General features: G+C 45.4%; 1 protein-coding gene across 1 annotated transcript in view; it reads left to right on the top strand.

Annotated features, from left to right (window-relative positions):
• Positions 1 to 16164, top strand: part of ELAVL4 (ELAV like RNA binding protein 4) — a 282994-nt gene extending 266830 nt beyond the window's left edge. Inside the window, exon 7 of the mRNA XM_033917154.1 lies at positions 15799 to 16164. Coding sequence (XP_033773045.1) covers positions 15799 to 16126 — 328 coding nt within the window. The 3' untranslated portion in view covers positions 16127 to 16164. The remainder of the gene's footprint in view (positions 1 to 15798) is intronic.
• The last annotated feature ends 895 nt before the right edge of the window (positions 16165 to 17059 follow it).

The raw sequence follows: 17059 nt of genomic DNA, 5'->3' as shown, positions 1-17059 counted from the left end.
CAATTTTTATGAGAGCCAAGTATAGGACAATCAAGCCTTTGTGACATCACTGCTGAGTTTGGCTCTTAGGCATTGGTGGATGGGGCATTATGGCATCACAATATAAGCTTTGGAATGTTGCTGCTCTTTGGGTTTCTGCCAGGTACTTGGGACCTGGGTTGGCCACTGTTGGAAACAGGATGCTGGATTTGATGGACCTTCGGTCTGTCCCAATATGGCAATTTTTATGAGAGCCAAGTATAGGACAATCAAGCCTTTGTGACATCACTGCTGAGTTTGGCTCTTAGGCATTGGTGGATGGGGCATTATGGCATCACAATATAAGCTTTGGAATGTTGCTGCTCTTTGGGTTTCTGCCAGGTACTTGGGACCTGGGTTGGCCACTGTTGGAAACAGGATGCTGGATTTGATGGACCTTCGGTCTGTCCCAATATGGCAATTTTTATGAGAGCCAAGTATAGGACAATCAAGCCTTTGTGACATCACTGCTGAGTTTGGCTCTTAGGCATTGGTGGATGGGGCATTATGGCATCACAATATAAGCTTTGGAATGTTGCTGCTCTTTGGGTTTCTGCCAGGTACTTGGGACCTGGGTTGGCCACTGTTGGAAACAGGATGCTGGATTTGATGGACCTTCGGTCTGTCCCAATATGGCAATTTTTATGAGAGCCAAGTATAGGACAATCAAGCCTTTGTGACATCACTGCTGAGTTTGGCTCTTAGGCATTGGTGGATGGGGCATTATGGCATCACAATATAAGCTTTGGAATGTTGCTGCTCTTTGGGTTTCTGCCAGGTACTTGGGACCTGGGTTGGCCACTGTTGGAAACAGGATGCTGGATTTGATGGACCTTCGGTCTGTCCCAATATGGCAATTTTTATGAGAGCCAAGTATAGGACAATCAAGCCTTTGTGACATCACTGCTGAGTTTGGCTCTTAGGCATTGGTGGATGGGGCATTATGGCATCACAATATAAGCTTTGGAATGTTGCTGCTCTTTGGGTTTCTGCCAGGTACTTGGGACCTGGGTTGGCCACTGTTGGAAACAGGATGCTGGATTTGATGGACCTTCGGTCTGTCCCAATATGGCAATTTTTATGAGAGCCAAGTATAGGACAATCAAGCCTTTGTGACATCACTGCTGAGTTTGGCTCTTAGGCATTGGTGGATGGGGCATTATGGCATCACAATATAAGCTTTGGAATGTTGCTGCTCTTTGGGTTTCTGCCAGGTACTTGGGACCTGGGTTGGCCACTGTTGGAAACAGGATGCTGGATTTGATGGACCTTCGGTCTGTCCCAATATGGCAATTTTTATGAGAGCCAAGTATAGGACAATCAAGCCTTTGTGACATCACTGCTGAGTTTGGCTCTTAGGCATTGGTGGATGGGGCATTATGGCATCACAATATAAGCTTTGGAATGTTGCTGCTCTTTGGGTTTCTGCCAGGTACTTGGGACCTGGGTTGGCCACTGTTGGAAACAGGATGCTGGATTTGATGGACCTTCGGTCTGTCCCAATATGGCAATTTTTATGAGAGCCAAGTATAGGACAATCAAGCCTTTGTGACATCACTGCTGAGTTTGGCTCTTAGGCATTGGTGGATGGGGCATTATGGCATCACAATATAAGCTTTGGAATGTTGCTGCTCTTTGGGTTTCTGCCAGGTACTTGGGACCTGGGTTGGCCACTGTTGGAAACAGGATGCTGGATTTGATGGACCTTCGGTCTGTCCCAATATGGCAATTTTTATGAGAGCCAAGTATAGGACAATCAAGCCTTTGTGACATCACTGCTGAGTTTGGCTCTTAGGCATTGGTGGATGGGGCATTATGGCATCACAATATAAGCTTTGGAATGTTGCTGCTCTTTGGGTTTCTGCCAGGTACTTGGGACCTGGGTTGGCCACTGTTGGAAACAGGATGCTGGATTTGATGGACCTTCGGTCTGTCCCAATATGGCAATTTTTATGAGAGCCAAGTATAGGACAATCAAGCCTTTGTGACATCACTGCTGAGTTTGGCTCTTAGGCATTGGTGGATGGGGCATTATGGCATCACAATATAAGCTTTGGAATGTTGCTGCTCTTTGGGTTTCTGCCAGGTACTTGGGACCTGGGTTGGCCACTGTTGGAAACAGGATGCTGGATTTGATGGACCTTCGGTCTGTCCCAATATGGCAATTTTTATGAGAGCCAAGTATAGGACAATCAAGCCTTTGTGACATCACTGCTGAGTTTGGCTCTTAGGCATTGGTGGATGGGGCATTATGGCATCACAATATAAGCTTTGGAATGTTGCTGCTCTTTGGGTTTCTGCCAGGTACTTGGGACCTGGGTTGGCCACTGTTGGAAACAGGATGCTGGATTTGATGGACCTTCGGTCTGTCCCAATATGGCAATTTTTATGAGAGCCAAGTATAGGACAATCAAGCCTTTGTGACATCACTGCTGAGTTTGGCTCTTAGGCATTGGTGGATGGGGCATTATGGCATCACAATATAAGCTTTGGAATGTTGCTGCTCTTTGGGTTTCTGCCAGGTACTTGGGACCTGGGTTGGCCACTGTTGGAAACAGGATGCTGGATTTGATGGACCTTCGGTCTGTCCCAATATGGCAATTTTTATGAGAGCCAAGTATAGGACAATCAAGCCTTTGTGACATCACTGCTGAGTTTGGCTCTTAGGCATTGGTGGATGGGGCATTATGGCATCACAATATAAGCTTTGGAATGTTGCTGCTCTTTGGGTTTCTGCCAGGTACTTGGGACCTGGGTTGGCCACTGTTGGAAACAGGATGCTGGATTTGATGGACCTTCGGTCTGTCCCAATATGGCAATTTTTATGAGAGCCAAGTATAGGACAATCAAGCCTTTGTGACATCACTGCTGAGTTTGGCTCTTAGGCATTGGTGGATGGGGCATTATGGCATCACAATATAAGCTTTGGAATGTTGCTGCTCTTTGGGTTTCTGCCAGGTACTTGGGACCTGGGTTGGCCACTGTTGGAAACAGGATGCTGGATTTGATGGACCTTCGGTCTGTCCCAATATGGCAATTTTTATGAGAGCCAAGTATAGGACAATCAAGCCTTTGTGACATCACTGCTGAGTTTGGCTCTTAGGCATTGGTGGATGGGGCATTATGGCATCACAATATAAGCTTTGGAATGTTGCTGCTCTTTGGGTTTCTGCCAGGTACTTGGGACCTGGGTTGGCCACTGTTGGAAACAGGATGCTGGATTTGATGGACCTTCGGTCTGTCCCAATATGGCAATTTTTATGAGAGCCAAGTATAGGACAATCAAGCCTTTGTGACATCACTGCTGAGTTTGGCTCTTAGGCATTGGTGGATGGGGCATTATGGCATCACAATATAAGCTTTGGAATGTTGCTGCTCTTTGGGTTTCTGCCAGGTACTTGGGACCTGGGTTGGCCACTGTTGGAAACAGGATGCTGGATTTGATGGACCTTCGGTCTGTCCCAATATGGCAATTTTTATGAGAGCCAAGTATAGGACAATCAAGCCTTTGTGACATCACTGCTGAGTTTGGCTCTTAGGCATTGGTGGATGGGGCATTATGGCATCACAATATAAGCTTTGGAATGTTGCTGCTCTTTGGGTTTCTGCCAGGTACTTGGGACCTGGGTTGGCCACTGTTGGAAACAGGATGCTGGATTTGATGGACCTTCGGTCTGTCCCAATATGGCAATTTTTATGAGAGCCAAGTATAGGACAATCAAGCCTTTGTGACATCACTGCTGAGTTTGGCTCTTAGGCATTGGTGGATGGGGCATTATGGCATCACAATATAAGCTTTGGAATGTTGCTGCTCTTTGGGTTTCTGCCAGGTACTTGGGACCTGGGTTGGCCACTGTTGGAAACAGGATGCTGGATTTGATGGACCTTCGGTCTGTCCCAATATGGCAATTTTTATGAGAGCCAAGTATAGGACAATCAAGCCTTTGTGACATCACTGCTGAGTTTGGCTCTTAGGCATTGGTGGATGGGGCATTATGGCATCACAATATAAGCTTTGGAATGTTGCTGCTCTTTGGGTTTCTGCCAGGTACTTGGGACCTGGGTTGGCCACTGTTGGAAACAGGATGCTGGATTTGATGGACCTTCGGTCTGTCCCAATATGGCAATTTTTATGAGAGCCAAGTATAGGACAATCAAGCCTTTGTGACATCACTGCTGAGTTTGGCTCTTAGGCATTGGTGGATGGGGCATTATGGCATCACAATATAAGCTTTGGAATGTTGCTGCTCTTTGGGTTTCTGCCAGGTACTTGGGACCTGGGTTGGCCACTGTTGGAAACAGGATGCTGGATTTGATGGACCTTCGGTCTGTCCCAATATGGCAATTTTTATGAGAGCCAAGTATAGGACAATCAAGCCTTTGTGACATCACTGCTGAGTTTGGCTCTTAGGCATTGGTGGATGGGGCATTATGGCATCACAATATAAGCTTTGGAATGTTGCTGCTCTTTGGGTTTCTGCCAGGTACTTGGGACCTGGGTTGGCCACTGTTGGAAACAGGATGCTGGATTTGATGGACCTTCGGTCTGTCCCAATATGGCAATTTTTATGAGAGCCAAGTATAGGACAATCAAGCCTTTGTGACATCACTGCTGAGTTTGGCTCTTAGGCATTGGTGGATGGGGCATTATGGCATCACAATATAAGCTTTGGAATGTTGCTGCTCTTTGGGTTTCTGCCAGGTACTTGGGACCTGGGTTGGCCACTGTTGGAAACAGGATGCTGGATTTGATGGACCTTCGGTCTGTCCCAATATGGCAATTTTTATGAGAGCCAAGTATAGGACAATCAAGCCTTTGTGACATCACTGCTGAGTTTGGCTCTTAGGCATTGGTGGATGGGGCATTATGGCATCACAATATAAGCTTTGGAATGTTGCTGCTCTTTGGGTTTCTGCCAGGTACTTGGGACCTGGGTTGGCCACTGTTGGAAACAGGATGCTGGATTTGATGGACCTTCGGTCTGTCCCAATATGGCAATTTTTATGAGAGCCAAGTATAGGACAATCAAGCCTTTGTGACATCACTGCTGAGTTTGGCTCTTAGGCATTGGTGGATGGGGCATTATGGCATCACAATATAAGCTTTGGAATGTTGCTGCTCTTTGGGTTTCTGCCAGGTACTTGGGACCTGGGTTGGCCACTGTTGGAAACAGGATGCTGGATTTGATGGACCTTCGGTCTGTCCCAATATGGCAATTTTTATGAGAGCCAAGTATAGGACAATCAAGCCTTTGTGACATCACTGCTGAGTTTGGCTCTTAGGCATTGGTGGATGGGGCATTATGGCATCACAATATAAGCTTTGGAATGTTGCTGCTCTTTGGGTTTCTGCCAGGTACTTGGGACCTGGGTTGGCCACTGTTGGAAACAGGATGCTGGATTTGATGGACCTTCGGTCTGTCCCAATATGGCAATTTTTATGAGAGCCAAGTATAGGACAATCAAGCCTTTGTGACATCACTGCTGAGTTTGGCTCTTAGGCATTGGTGGATGGGGCATTATGGCATCACAATATAAGCTTTGGAATGTTGCTGCTCTTTGGGTTTCTGCCAGGTACTTGGGACCTGGGTTGGCCACTGTTGGAAACAGGATGCTGGATTTGATGGACCTTCGGTCTGTCCCAATATGGCAATTTTTATGAGAGCCAAGTATAGGACAATCAAGCCTTTGTGACATCACTGCTGAGTTTGGCTCTTAGGCATTGGTGGATGGGGCATTATGGCATCACAATATAAGCTTTGGAATGTTGCTGCTCTTTGGGTTTCTGCCAGGTACTTGGGACCTGGGTTGGCCACTGTTGGAAACAGGATGCTGGATTTGATGGACCTTCGGTCTGTCCCAATATGGCAATTTTTATGAGAGCCAAGTATAGGACAATCAAGCCTTTGTGACATCACTGCTGAGTTTGGCTCTTAGGCATTGGTGGATGGGGCATTATGGCATCACAATATAAGCTTTGGAATGTTGCTGCTCTTTGGGTTTCTGCCAGGTACTTGGGACCTGGGTTGGCCACTGTTGGAAACAGGATGCTGGATTTGATGGACCTTCGGTCTGTCCCAATATGGCAATTTTTATGAGAGCCAAGTATAGGACAATCAAGCCTTTGTGACATCACTGCTGAGTTTGGCTCTTAGGCATTGGTGGATGGGGCATTATGGCATCACAATATAAGCTTTGGAATGTTGCTGCTCTTTGGGTTTCTGCCAGGTACTTGGGACCTGGGTTGGCCACTGTTGGAAACAGGATGCTGGATTTGATGGACCTTCGGTCTGTCCCAATATGGCAATTTTTATGAGAGCCAAGTATAGGACAATCAAGCCTTTGTGACATCACTGCTGAGTTTGGCTCTTAGGCATTGGTGGATGGGGCATTATGGCATCACAATATAAGCTTTGGAATGTTGCTGCTCTTTGGGTTTCTGCCAGGTACTTGGGACCTGGGTTGGCCACTGTTGGAAACAGGATGCTGGATTTGATGGACCTTCGGTCTGTCCCAATATGGCAATTTTTATGAGAGCCAAGTATAGGACAATCAAGCCTTTGTGACATCACTGCTGAGTTTGGCTCTTAGGCATTGGTGGATGGGGCATTATGGCATCACAATATAAGCTTTGGAATGTTGCTGCTCTTTGGGTTTCTGCCAGGTACTTGGGACCTGGGTTGGCCACTGTTGGAAACAGGATGCTGGATTTGATGGACCTTCGGTCTGTCCCAATATGGCAATTTTTATGAGAGCCAAGTATAGGACAATCAAGCCTTTGTGACATCACTGCTGAGTTTGGCTCTTAGGCATTGGTGGATGGGGCATTATGGCATCACAATATAAGCTTTGGAATGTTGCTGCTCTTTGGGTTTCTGCCAGGTACTTGGGACCTGGGTTGGCCACTGTTGGAAACAGGATGCTGGATTTGATGGACCTTCGGTCTGTCCCAATATGGCAATTTTTATGAGAGCCAAGTATAGGACAATCAAGCCTTTGTGACATCACTGCTGAGTTTGGCTCTTAGGCATTGGTGGATGGGGCATTATGGCATCACAATATAAGCTTTGGAATGTTGCTGCTCTTTGGGTTTCTGCCAGGTACTTGGGACCTGGGTTGGCCACTGTTGGAAACAGGATGCTGGATTTGATGGACCTTCGGTCTGTCCCAATATGGCAATTTTTATGAGAGCCAAGTATAGGACAATCAAGCCTTTGTGACATCACTGCTGAGTTTGGCTCTTAGGCATTGGTGGATGGGGCATTATGGCATCACAATATAAGCTTTGGAATGTTGCTGCTCTTTGGGTTTCTGCCAGGTACTTGGGACCTGGGTTGGCCACTGTTGGAAACAGGATGCTGGATTTGATGGACCTTCGGTCTGTCCCAATATGGCAATTTTTATGAGAGCCAAGTATAGGACAATCAAGCCTTTGTGACATCACTGCTGAGTTTGGCTCTTAGGCATTGGTGGATGGGGCATTATGGCATCACAATATAAGCTTTGGAATGTTGCTGCTCTTTGGGTTTCTGCCAGGTACTTGGGACCTGGGTTGGCCACTGTTGGAAACAGGATGCTGGATTTGATGGACCTTCGGTCTGTCCCAATATGGCAATTTTTATGAGAGCCAAGTATAGGACAATCAAGCCTTTGTGACATCACTGCTGAGTTTGGCTCTTAGGCATTGGTGGATGGGGCATTATGGCATCACAATATAAGCTTTGGAATGTTGCTGCTCTTTGGGTTTCTGCCAGGTACTTGGGACCTGGGTTGGCCACTGTTGGAAACAGGATGCTGGATTTGATGGACCTTCGGTCTGTCCCAATATGGCAATTTTTATGAGAGCCAAGTATAGGACAATCAAGCCTTTGTGACATCACTGCTGAGTTTGGCTCTTAGGCATTGGTGGATGGGGCATTATGGCATCACAATATAAGCTTTGGAATGTTGCTGCTCTTTGGGTTTCTGCCAGGTACTTGGGACCTGGGTTGGCCACTGTTGGAAACAGGATGCTGGATTTGATGGACCTTCGGTCTGTCCCAATATGGCAATTTTTATGAGAGCCAAGTATAGGACAATCAAGCCTTTGTGACATCACTGCTGAGTTTGGCTCTTAGGCATTGGTGGATGGGGCATTATGGCATCACAATATAAGCTTTGGAATGTTGCTGCTCTTTGGGTTTCTGCCAGGTACTTGGGACCTGGGTTGGCCACTGTTGGAAACAGGATGCTGGATTTGATGGACCTTCGGTCTGTCCCAATATGGCAATTTTTATGAGAGCCAAGTATAGGACAATCAAGCCTTTGTGACATCACTGCTGAGTTTGGCTCTTAGGCATTGGTGGATGGGGCATTATGGCATCACAATATAAGCTTTGGAATGTTGCTGCTCTTTGGGTTTCTGCCAGGTACTTGGGACCTGGGTTGGCCACTGTTGGAAACAGGATGCTGGATTTGATGGACCTTCGGTCTGTCCCAATATGGCAATTTTTATGAGAGCCAAGTATAGGACAATCAAGCCTTTGTGACATCACTGCTGAGTTTGGCTCTTAGGCATTGGTGGATGGGGCATTATGGCATCACAATATAAGCTTTGGAATGTTGCTGCTCTTTGGGTTTCTGCCAGGTACTTGGGACCTGGGTTGGCCACTGTTGGAAACAGGATGCTGGATTTGATGGACCTTCGGTCTGTCCCAATATGGCAATTTTTATGAGAGCCAAGTATAGGACAATCAAGCCTTTGTGACATCACTGCTGAGTTTGGCTCTTAGGCATTGGTGGATGGGGCATTATGGCATCACAATATAAGCTTTGGAATGTTGCTGCTCTTTGGGTTTCTGCCAGGTACTTGGGACCTGGGTTGGCCACTGTTGGAAACAGGATGCTGGATTTGATGGACCTTCGGTCTGTCCCAATATGGCAATTTTTATGAGAGCCAAGTATAGGACAATCAAGCCTTTGTGACATCACTGCTGAGTTTGGCTCTTAGGCATTGGTGGATGGGGCATTATGGCATCACAATATAAGCTTTGGAATGTTGCTGCTCTTTGGGTTTCTGCCAGGTACTTGGGACCTGGGTTGGCCACTGTTGGAAACAGGATGCTGGATTTGATGGACCTTCGGTCTGTCCCAATATGGCAATTTTTATGAGAGCCAAGTATAGGACAATCAAGCCTTTGTGACATCACTGCTGAGTTTGGCTCTTAGGCATTGGTGGATGGGGCATTATGGCATCACAATATAAGCTTTGGAATGTTGCTGCTCTTTGGGTTTCTGCCAGGTACTTGGGACCTGGGTTGGCCACTGTTGGAAACAGGATGCTGGATTTGATGGACCTTCGGTCTGTCCCAATATGGCAATTTTTATGAGAGCCAAGTATAGGACAATCAAGCCTTTGTGACATCACTGCTGAGTTTGGCTCTTAGGCATTGGTGGATGGGGCATTATGGCATCACAATATAAGCTTTGGAATGTTGCTGCTCTTTGGGTTTCTGCCAGGTACTTGGGACCTGGGTTGGCCACTGTTGGAAACAGGATGCTGGATTTGATGGACCTTCGGTCTGTCCCAATATGGCAATTTTTATGAGAGCCAAGTATAGGACAATCAAGCCTTTGTGACATCACTGCTGAGTTTGGCTCTTAGGCATTGGTGGATGGGGCATTATGGCATCACAATATAAGCTTTGGAATGTTGCTGCTCTTTGGGTTTCTGCCAGGTACTTGGGACCTGGGTTGGCCACTGTTGGAAACAGGATGCTGGATTTGATGGACCTTCGGTCTGTCCCAATATGGCAATTTTTATGAGAGCCAAGTATAGGACAATCAAGCCTTTGTGACATCACTGCTGAGTTTGGCTCTTAGGCATTGGTGGATGGGGCATTATGGCATCACAATATAAGCTTTGGAATGTTGCTGCTCTTTGGGTTTCTGCCAGGTACTTGGGACCTGGGTTGGCCACTGTTGGAAACAGGATGCTGGATTTGATGGACCTTCGGTCTGTCCCAATATGGCAATTTTTATGAGAGCCAAGTATAGGACAATCAAGCCTTTGTGACATCACTGCTGAGTTTGGCTCTTAGGCATTGGTGGATGGGGCATTATGGCATCACAATATAAGCTTTGGAATGTTGCTGCTCTTTGGGTTTCTGCCAGGTACTTGGGACCTGGGTTGGCCACTGTTGGAAACAGGATGCTGGATTTGATGGACCTTCGGTCTGTCCCAATATGGCAATTTTTATGAGAGCCAAGTATAGGACAATCAAGCCTTTGTGACATCACTGCTGAGTTTGGCTCTTAGGCATTGGTGGATGGGGCATTATGGCATCACAATATAAGCTTTGGAATGTTGCTGCTCTTTGGGTTTCTGCCAGGTACTTGGGACCTGGGTTGGCCACTGTTGGAAACAGGATGCTGGATTTGATGGACCTTCGGTCTGTCCCAATATGGCAATTTTTATGAGAGCCAAGTATAGGACAATCAAGCCTTTGTGACATCACTGCTGAGTTTGGCTCTTAGGCATTGGTGGATGGGGCATTATGGCATCACAATATAAGCTTTGGAATGTTGCTGCTCTTTGGGTTTCTGCCAGGTACTTGGGACCTGGGTTGGCCACTGTTGGAAACAGGATGCTGGATTTGATGGACCTTCGGTCTGTCCCAATATGGCAATTTTTATGAGAGCCAAGTATAGGACAATCAAGCCTTTGTGACATCACTGCTGAGTTTGGCTCTTAGGCATTGGTGGATGGGGCATTATGGCATCACAATATAAGCTTTGGAATGTTGCTGCTCTTTGGGTTTCTGCCAGGTACTTGGGACCTGGGTTGGCCACTGTTGGAAACAGGATGCTGGATTTGATGGACCTTCGGTCTGTCCCAATATGGCAATTTTTATGAGAGCCAAGTATAGGACAATCAAGCCTTTGTGACATCACTGCTGAGTTTGGCTCTTAGGCATTGGTGGATGGGGCATTATGGCATCACAATATAAGCTTTGGAATGTTGCTGCTCTTTGGGTTTCTGCCAGGTACTTGGGACCTGGGTTGGCCACTGTTGGAAACAGGATGCTGGATTTGATGGACCTTCGGTCTGTCCCAATATGGCAATTTTTATGAGAGCCAAGTATAGGACAATCAAGCCTTTGTGACATCACTGCTGAGTTTGGCTCTTAGGCATTGGTGGATGGGGCATTATGGCATCACAATATAAGCTTTGGAATGTTGCTGCTCTTTGGGTTTCTGCCAGGTACTTGGGACCTGGGTTGGCCACTGTTGGAAACAGGATGCTGGATTTGATGGACCTTCGGTCTGTCCCAATATGGCAATTTTTATGAGAGCCAAGTATAGGACAATCAAGCCTTTGTGACATCACTGCTGAGTTTGGCTCTTAGGCATTGGTGGATGGGGCATTATGGCATCACAATATAAGCTTTGGAATGTTGCTGCTCTTTGGGTTTCTGCCAGGTACTTGGGACCTGGGTTGGCCACTGTTGGAAACAGGATGCTGGATTTGATGGACCTTCGGTCTGTCCCAATATGGCAATTTTTATGAGAGCCAAGTATAGGACAATCAAGCCTTTGTGACATCACTGCTGAGTTTGGCTCTTAGGCATTGGTGGATGGGGCATTATGGCATCACAATATAAGCTTTGGAATGTTGCTGCTCTTTGGGTTTCTGCCAGGTACTTGGGACCTGGGTTGGCCACTGTTGGAAACAGGATGCTGGATTTGATGGACCTTCGGTCTGTCCCAATATGGCAATTTTTATGAGAGCCAAGTATAGGACAATCAAGCCTTTGTGACATCACTGCTGAGTTTGGCTCTTAGGCATTGGTGGATGGGGCATTATGGCATCACAATATAAGCTTTGGAATGTTGCTGCTCTTTGGGTTTCTGCCAGGTACTTGGGACCTGGGTTGGCCACTGTTGGAAACAGGATGCTGGATTTGATGGACCTTCGGTCTGTCCCAATATGGCAATTTTTATGAGAGCCAAGTATAGGACAATCAAGCCTTTGTGACATCACTGCTGAGTTTGGCTCTTAGGCATTGGTGGATGGGGCATTATGGCATCACAATATAAGCTTTGGAATGTTGCTGCTCTTTGGGTTTCTGCCAGGTACTTGGGACCTGGGTTGGCCACTGTTGGAAACAGGATGCTGGATTTGATGGACCTTCGGTCTGTCCCAATATGGCAATTTTTATGAGAGCCAAGTATAGGACAATCAAGCCTTTGTGACATCACTGCTGAGTTTGGCTCTTAGGCATTGGTGGATGGGGCATTATGGCATCACAATATAAGCTTTGGAATGTTGCTGCTCTTTGGGTTTCTGCCAGGTACTTGGGACCTGGGTTGGCCACTGTTGGAAACAGGATGCTGGATTTGATGGACCTTCGGTCTGTCCCAATATGGCAATTTTTATGAGAGCCAAGTATAGGACAATCAAGCCTTTGTGACATCACTGCTGAGTTTGGCTCTTAGGCATTGGTGGATGGGGCATTATGGCATCACAATATAAGCTTTGGAATGTTGCTGCTCTTTGGGTTTCTGCCAGGTACTTGGGACCTGGGTTGGCCACTGTTGGAAACAGGATGCTGGATTTGATGGACCTTCGGTCTGTCCCAATATGGCAATTTTTATGAGAGCCAAGTATAGGACAATCAAGCCTTTGTGACATCACTGCTGAGTTTGGCTCTTAGGCATTGGTGGATGGGGCATTATGGCATCACAATATAAGCTTTGGAATGTTGCTGCTCTTTGGGTTTCTGCCAGGTACTTGGGACCTGGGTTGGCCACTGTTGGAAACAGGATGCTGGATTTGATGGACCTTCGGTCTGTCCCAATATGGCAATTTTTATGAGAGCCAAGTATAGGACAATCAAGCCTTTGTGACATCACTGCTGAGTTTGGCTCTTAGGCATTGGTGGATGGGGCATTATGGCATCACAATATAAGCTTTGGAATGTTGCTGCTCTTTGGGTTTCTGCCAGGTACTTGGGACCTGGGTTGGCCACTGTTGGAAACAGGATGCTGGATTTGATGGACCTTCGGTCTGTCCCAATATGGCAATTTTTATGAGAGCCAAGTATAGGACAATCAAGCCTTTGTGACATCACTGCTGAGTTTGGCTCTTAGGCATTGGTGGATGGGGCATTATGGCATCACAATATAAGCTTTGGAATGTTGCTGCTCTTTGGGTTTCTGCCAGGTACTTGGGACCTGGGTTGGCCACTGTTGGAAACAGGATGCTGGATTTGATGGACCTTCGGTCTGTCCCAATATGGCAATTTTTATGAGAGCCAAGTATAGGACAATCAAGCCTTTGTGACATCACTGCTGAGTTTGGCTCTTAGGCATTGGTGGATGGGGCATTATGGCATCACAATATAAGCTTTGGAATGTTGCTGCTCTTTGGGTTTCTGCCAGGTACTTGGGACCTGGGTTGGCCACTGTTGGAAACAGGATGCTGGATTTGATGGACCTTCGGTCTGTCCCAATATGGCAATTTTTATGAGAGCCAAGTATAGGACAATCAAGCCTTTGTGACATCACTGCTGAGTTTGGCTCTTAGGCATTGGTGGATGGGGCATTATGGCATCACAATATAAGCTTTGGAATGTTGCTGCTCTTTGGGTTTCTGCCAGGTACTTGGGACCTGGGTTGGCCACTGTTGGAAACAGGATGCTGGATTTGATGGACCTTCGGTCTGTCCCAATATGGCAATTTTTATGAGAGCCAAGTATAGGACAATCAAGCCTTTGTGACATCACTGCTGAGTTTGGCTCTTAGGCATTGGTGGATGGGGCATTATGGCATCACAATATAAGCTTTGGAATGTTGCTGCTCTTTGGGTTTCTGCCAGGTACTTGGGACCTGGGTTGGCCACTGTTGGAAACAGGATGCTGGATTTGATGGACCTTCGGTCTGTCCCAATATGGCAATTTTTATGAGAGCCAAGTATAGGACAATCAAGCCTTTGTGACATCACTGCTGAGTTTGGCTCTTAGGCATTGGTGGATGGGGCATTATGGCATCACAATATAAGCTTTGGAATGTTGCTGCTCTTTGGGTTTCTGCCAGGTACTTGGGACCTGGGTTGGCCACTGTTGGAAACAGGATGCTGGATTTGATGGACCTTCGGTCTGTCCCAATATGGCAATTTTTATGAGAGCCAAGTATAGGACAATCAAGCCTTTGTGACATCACTGCTGAGTTTGGCTCTTAGGCATTGGTGGATGGGGCATTATGGCATCACAATATAAGCTTTGGAATGTTGCTGCTCTTTGGGTTTCTGCCAGGTACTTGGGACCTGGGTTGGCCACTGTTGGAAACAGGATGCTGGATTTGATGGACCTTCGGTCTGTCCCAATATGGCAATTTTTATGAGAGCCAAGTATAGGACAATCAAGCCTTTGTGACATCACTGCTGAGTTTGGCTCTTAGGCATTGGTGGATGGGGCATTATGGCATCACAATATAAGCTTTGGAATGTTGCTGCTCTTTGGGTTTCTGCCAGGTACTTGGGACCTGGGTTGGCCACTGTTGGAAACAGGATGCTGGATTTGATGGACCTTCGGTCTGTCCCAATATGGCAATTTTTATGAGAGCCAAGTATAGGACAATCAAGCCTTTGTGACATCACTGCTGAGTTTGGCTCTTAGGCATTGGTGGATGGGGCATTATGGCATCACAATATAAGCTTTGGAATGTTGCTGCTCTTTGGGTTTCTGCCAGGTACTTGGGACCTGGGTTGGCCACTGTTGGAAACAGGATGCTGGATTTGATGGACCTTCGGTCTGTCCCAATATGGCAATTTTTATGAGAGCCAAGTATAGGACAATCAAGCCTTTGTGACATCACTGCTGAGTTTGGCTCTTAGGCATTGGTGGATGGGGCATTATGGCATCACAATATAAGCTTTGGAATGTTGCTGCTCTTTGGGTTTCTGCCAGGTACTTGGGACCTGGGTTGGCCACTGTTGGAAACAGGATGCTGGGCTTGATGGACCTTCGGTCTGTCCCAGAATGGCAATTCTTATGTTCTTAATATGTATGCAAATGATATGCTAATGTGTCAAGCTCCACCTTTGCCCCTCCCACAAAATAAACAGTGAAACTACGCCTGTGGCTTCTGCCAATTGAAGATTTTATACAAAGGACATATGTGCACCTTGGTGTACTTTGTTTTGAAGGAAAAGAAACAGTGGAAGACACCTAAAGGCAGCAACAGACTGATTAGATATCCCACACACTAAACAGTATATTGTAGCTTTAATAATTTGTGGGTTAAGGTTGTTCTAGCTTTCGATAGCACAGCTAAGGTATATTTTGGCATTGATGGCATCAAGTACATAAAGACACCAGTTACAGATACACAGTTTAGCTAAACACAAGTTGAGGTCAGATTTACACACACACACCCTTTTTACAAAGCTGCATTAGACTTTTTTATCGCTGGCCATGGCGGTATTAGCTCCTGCATTCATAGAATTCCTATGAGCTTTGGCGCTAATACCACCATAGCCGTTGTTAAAAAAAGCCTAACATGGCTTCGTAAAAAGGGAGGGGGGGGCGCGGAGGTATTATTTTGTAAATGCACTGATAACAATTTCCATCTTGAAAAGTGGATCCAAAATGTTGAAAAAAAAGCTTCCATATGTATTTTGGGGGGGGGGAGGTGTTCCAGCTTTTCAGTTTTATTTGCATGCAATTCATGCTAAAAAAAAAAATAAAAATAAAAATGAGAAAGAACATATCATGAAAAGTACATTTCTTTATATCGTAGGTTTTCTCCGATCACAATTGATGGAATGACAAGCCTTGTTGGGATGAACATCCCAGGCCACACTGGAACTGGCTGGTGCATCTTTGTGTACAACTTGTCTCCCGATTCGGATGAAAGCGTTTTGTGGCAGCTTTTTGGCCCGTTCGGCGCGGTCAACAACGTCAAGGTGATCCGCGACTTCAACACCAACAAGTGCAAGGGTTTTGGCTTTGTTACCATGACCAACTACGATGAAGCTGCTATGGCAATCGCCAGCCTTAATGGATATCGTTTAGGAGACAGAGTATTACAAGTTTCCTTTAAAACCAACAAAACTCATAAATCTTGAATTTCATATCGATTACCTTTTAATATATATATTATAAAAAATATATATATATATGAACAAAAAGTGAAATGGAAAAAAAAAAATTAAAATAAGACTCTTCAAGGCTTATACTCAACCATGGACTTTATAAGCCAGTGTTGCCTAAGTATTAAAACATTGACTCTCCTGTCGTGAAACAGGAAAGGATTTTATAATGCTTAGAAAAAAAGAAAAGCAAACCTTTGATGCATTGAATGTTCTTTCATAGCTGTCGTCATTGAATATAATATACATAGATATCAATGGGCAGGGATTTTTACCCGGCCAGCTAGTTTTTCTACCTTCCTTGAAGGTGGCTCTTTTTAAGATGACCATTCACCATTTGAAGGAAAAAAAAAACAAACACTTTTTACAAACTTAAAGAAATTAAAAGGAGAGAGAAAAATTATTTTTTCTCCATTTGTTATTTTTTTCAAAATCGATCCAATCAGATTGGTAAAGTCCCCTAACTTTAAATTAAAGAGGAACAATAAAAGTTGCAAAATAATTACTTTTGCAAATATTTTTATTTTTCCTTTTTCTTTTATATCATGTGAACTAAACAGTCTTTTTCTGTTAGGGAATAGGGTAGAGGGGGATACCTGATGACATAACAGTTTAAATCGCATTAACAATGTTGCCAAAGAGGTGGTCTCTTTGCTGAAAATGGGTTTCGAGAAAAATCTATTTTTATAAAAATATAAAGAATTTTTACAAGAGAATCTGGATTTGAGAAAAAAAAAATATTTTGACTGGCTAATTTAGGGGAAATTGACAACTTTGTCGTGTTCATACTGCACTGGTAACTTTTTAGAGATCAAGAAGTGTGTTTTAAATTGGAATAACTGATTGTTTTTTTTGAAGGATGGACTACAAACAGATGATCTTATCTTTTCATAGCATGTAACAAATACC

This window comes from Geotrypetes seraphini, chromosome 12 (assembly GCF_902459505.1).
Source record: "Geotrypetes seraphini chromosome 12, aGeoSer1.1, whole genome shotgun sequence".
Taxonomy (NCBI): domain Eukaryota; kingdom Metazoa; phylum Chordata; class Amphibia; order Gymnophiona; family Dermophiidae; genus Geotrypetes; species Geotrypetes seraphini.
The sequence above is the reverse complement of the archived record's forward strand: the minus strand, read 5'-3'. Positions and strand labels throughout refer to the sequence as shown.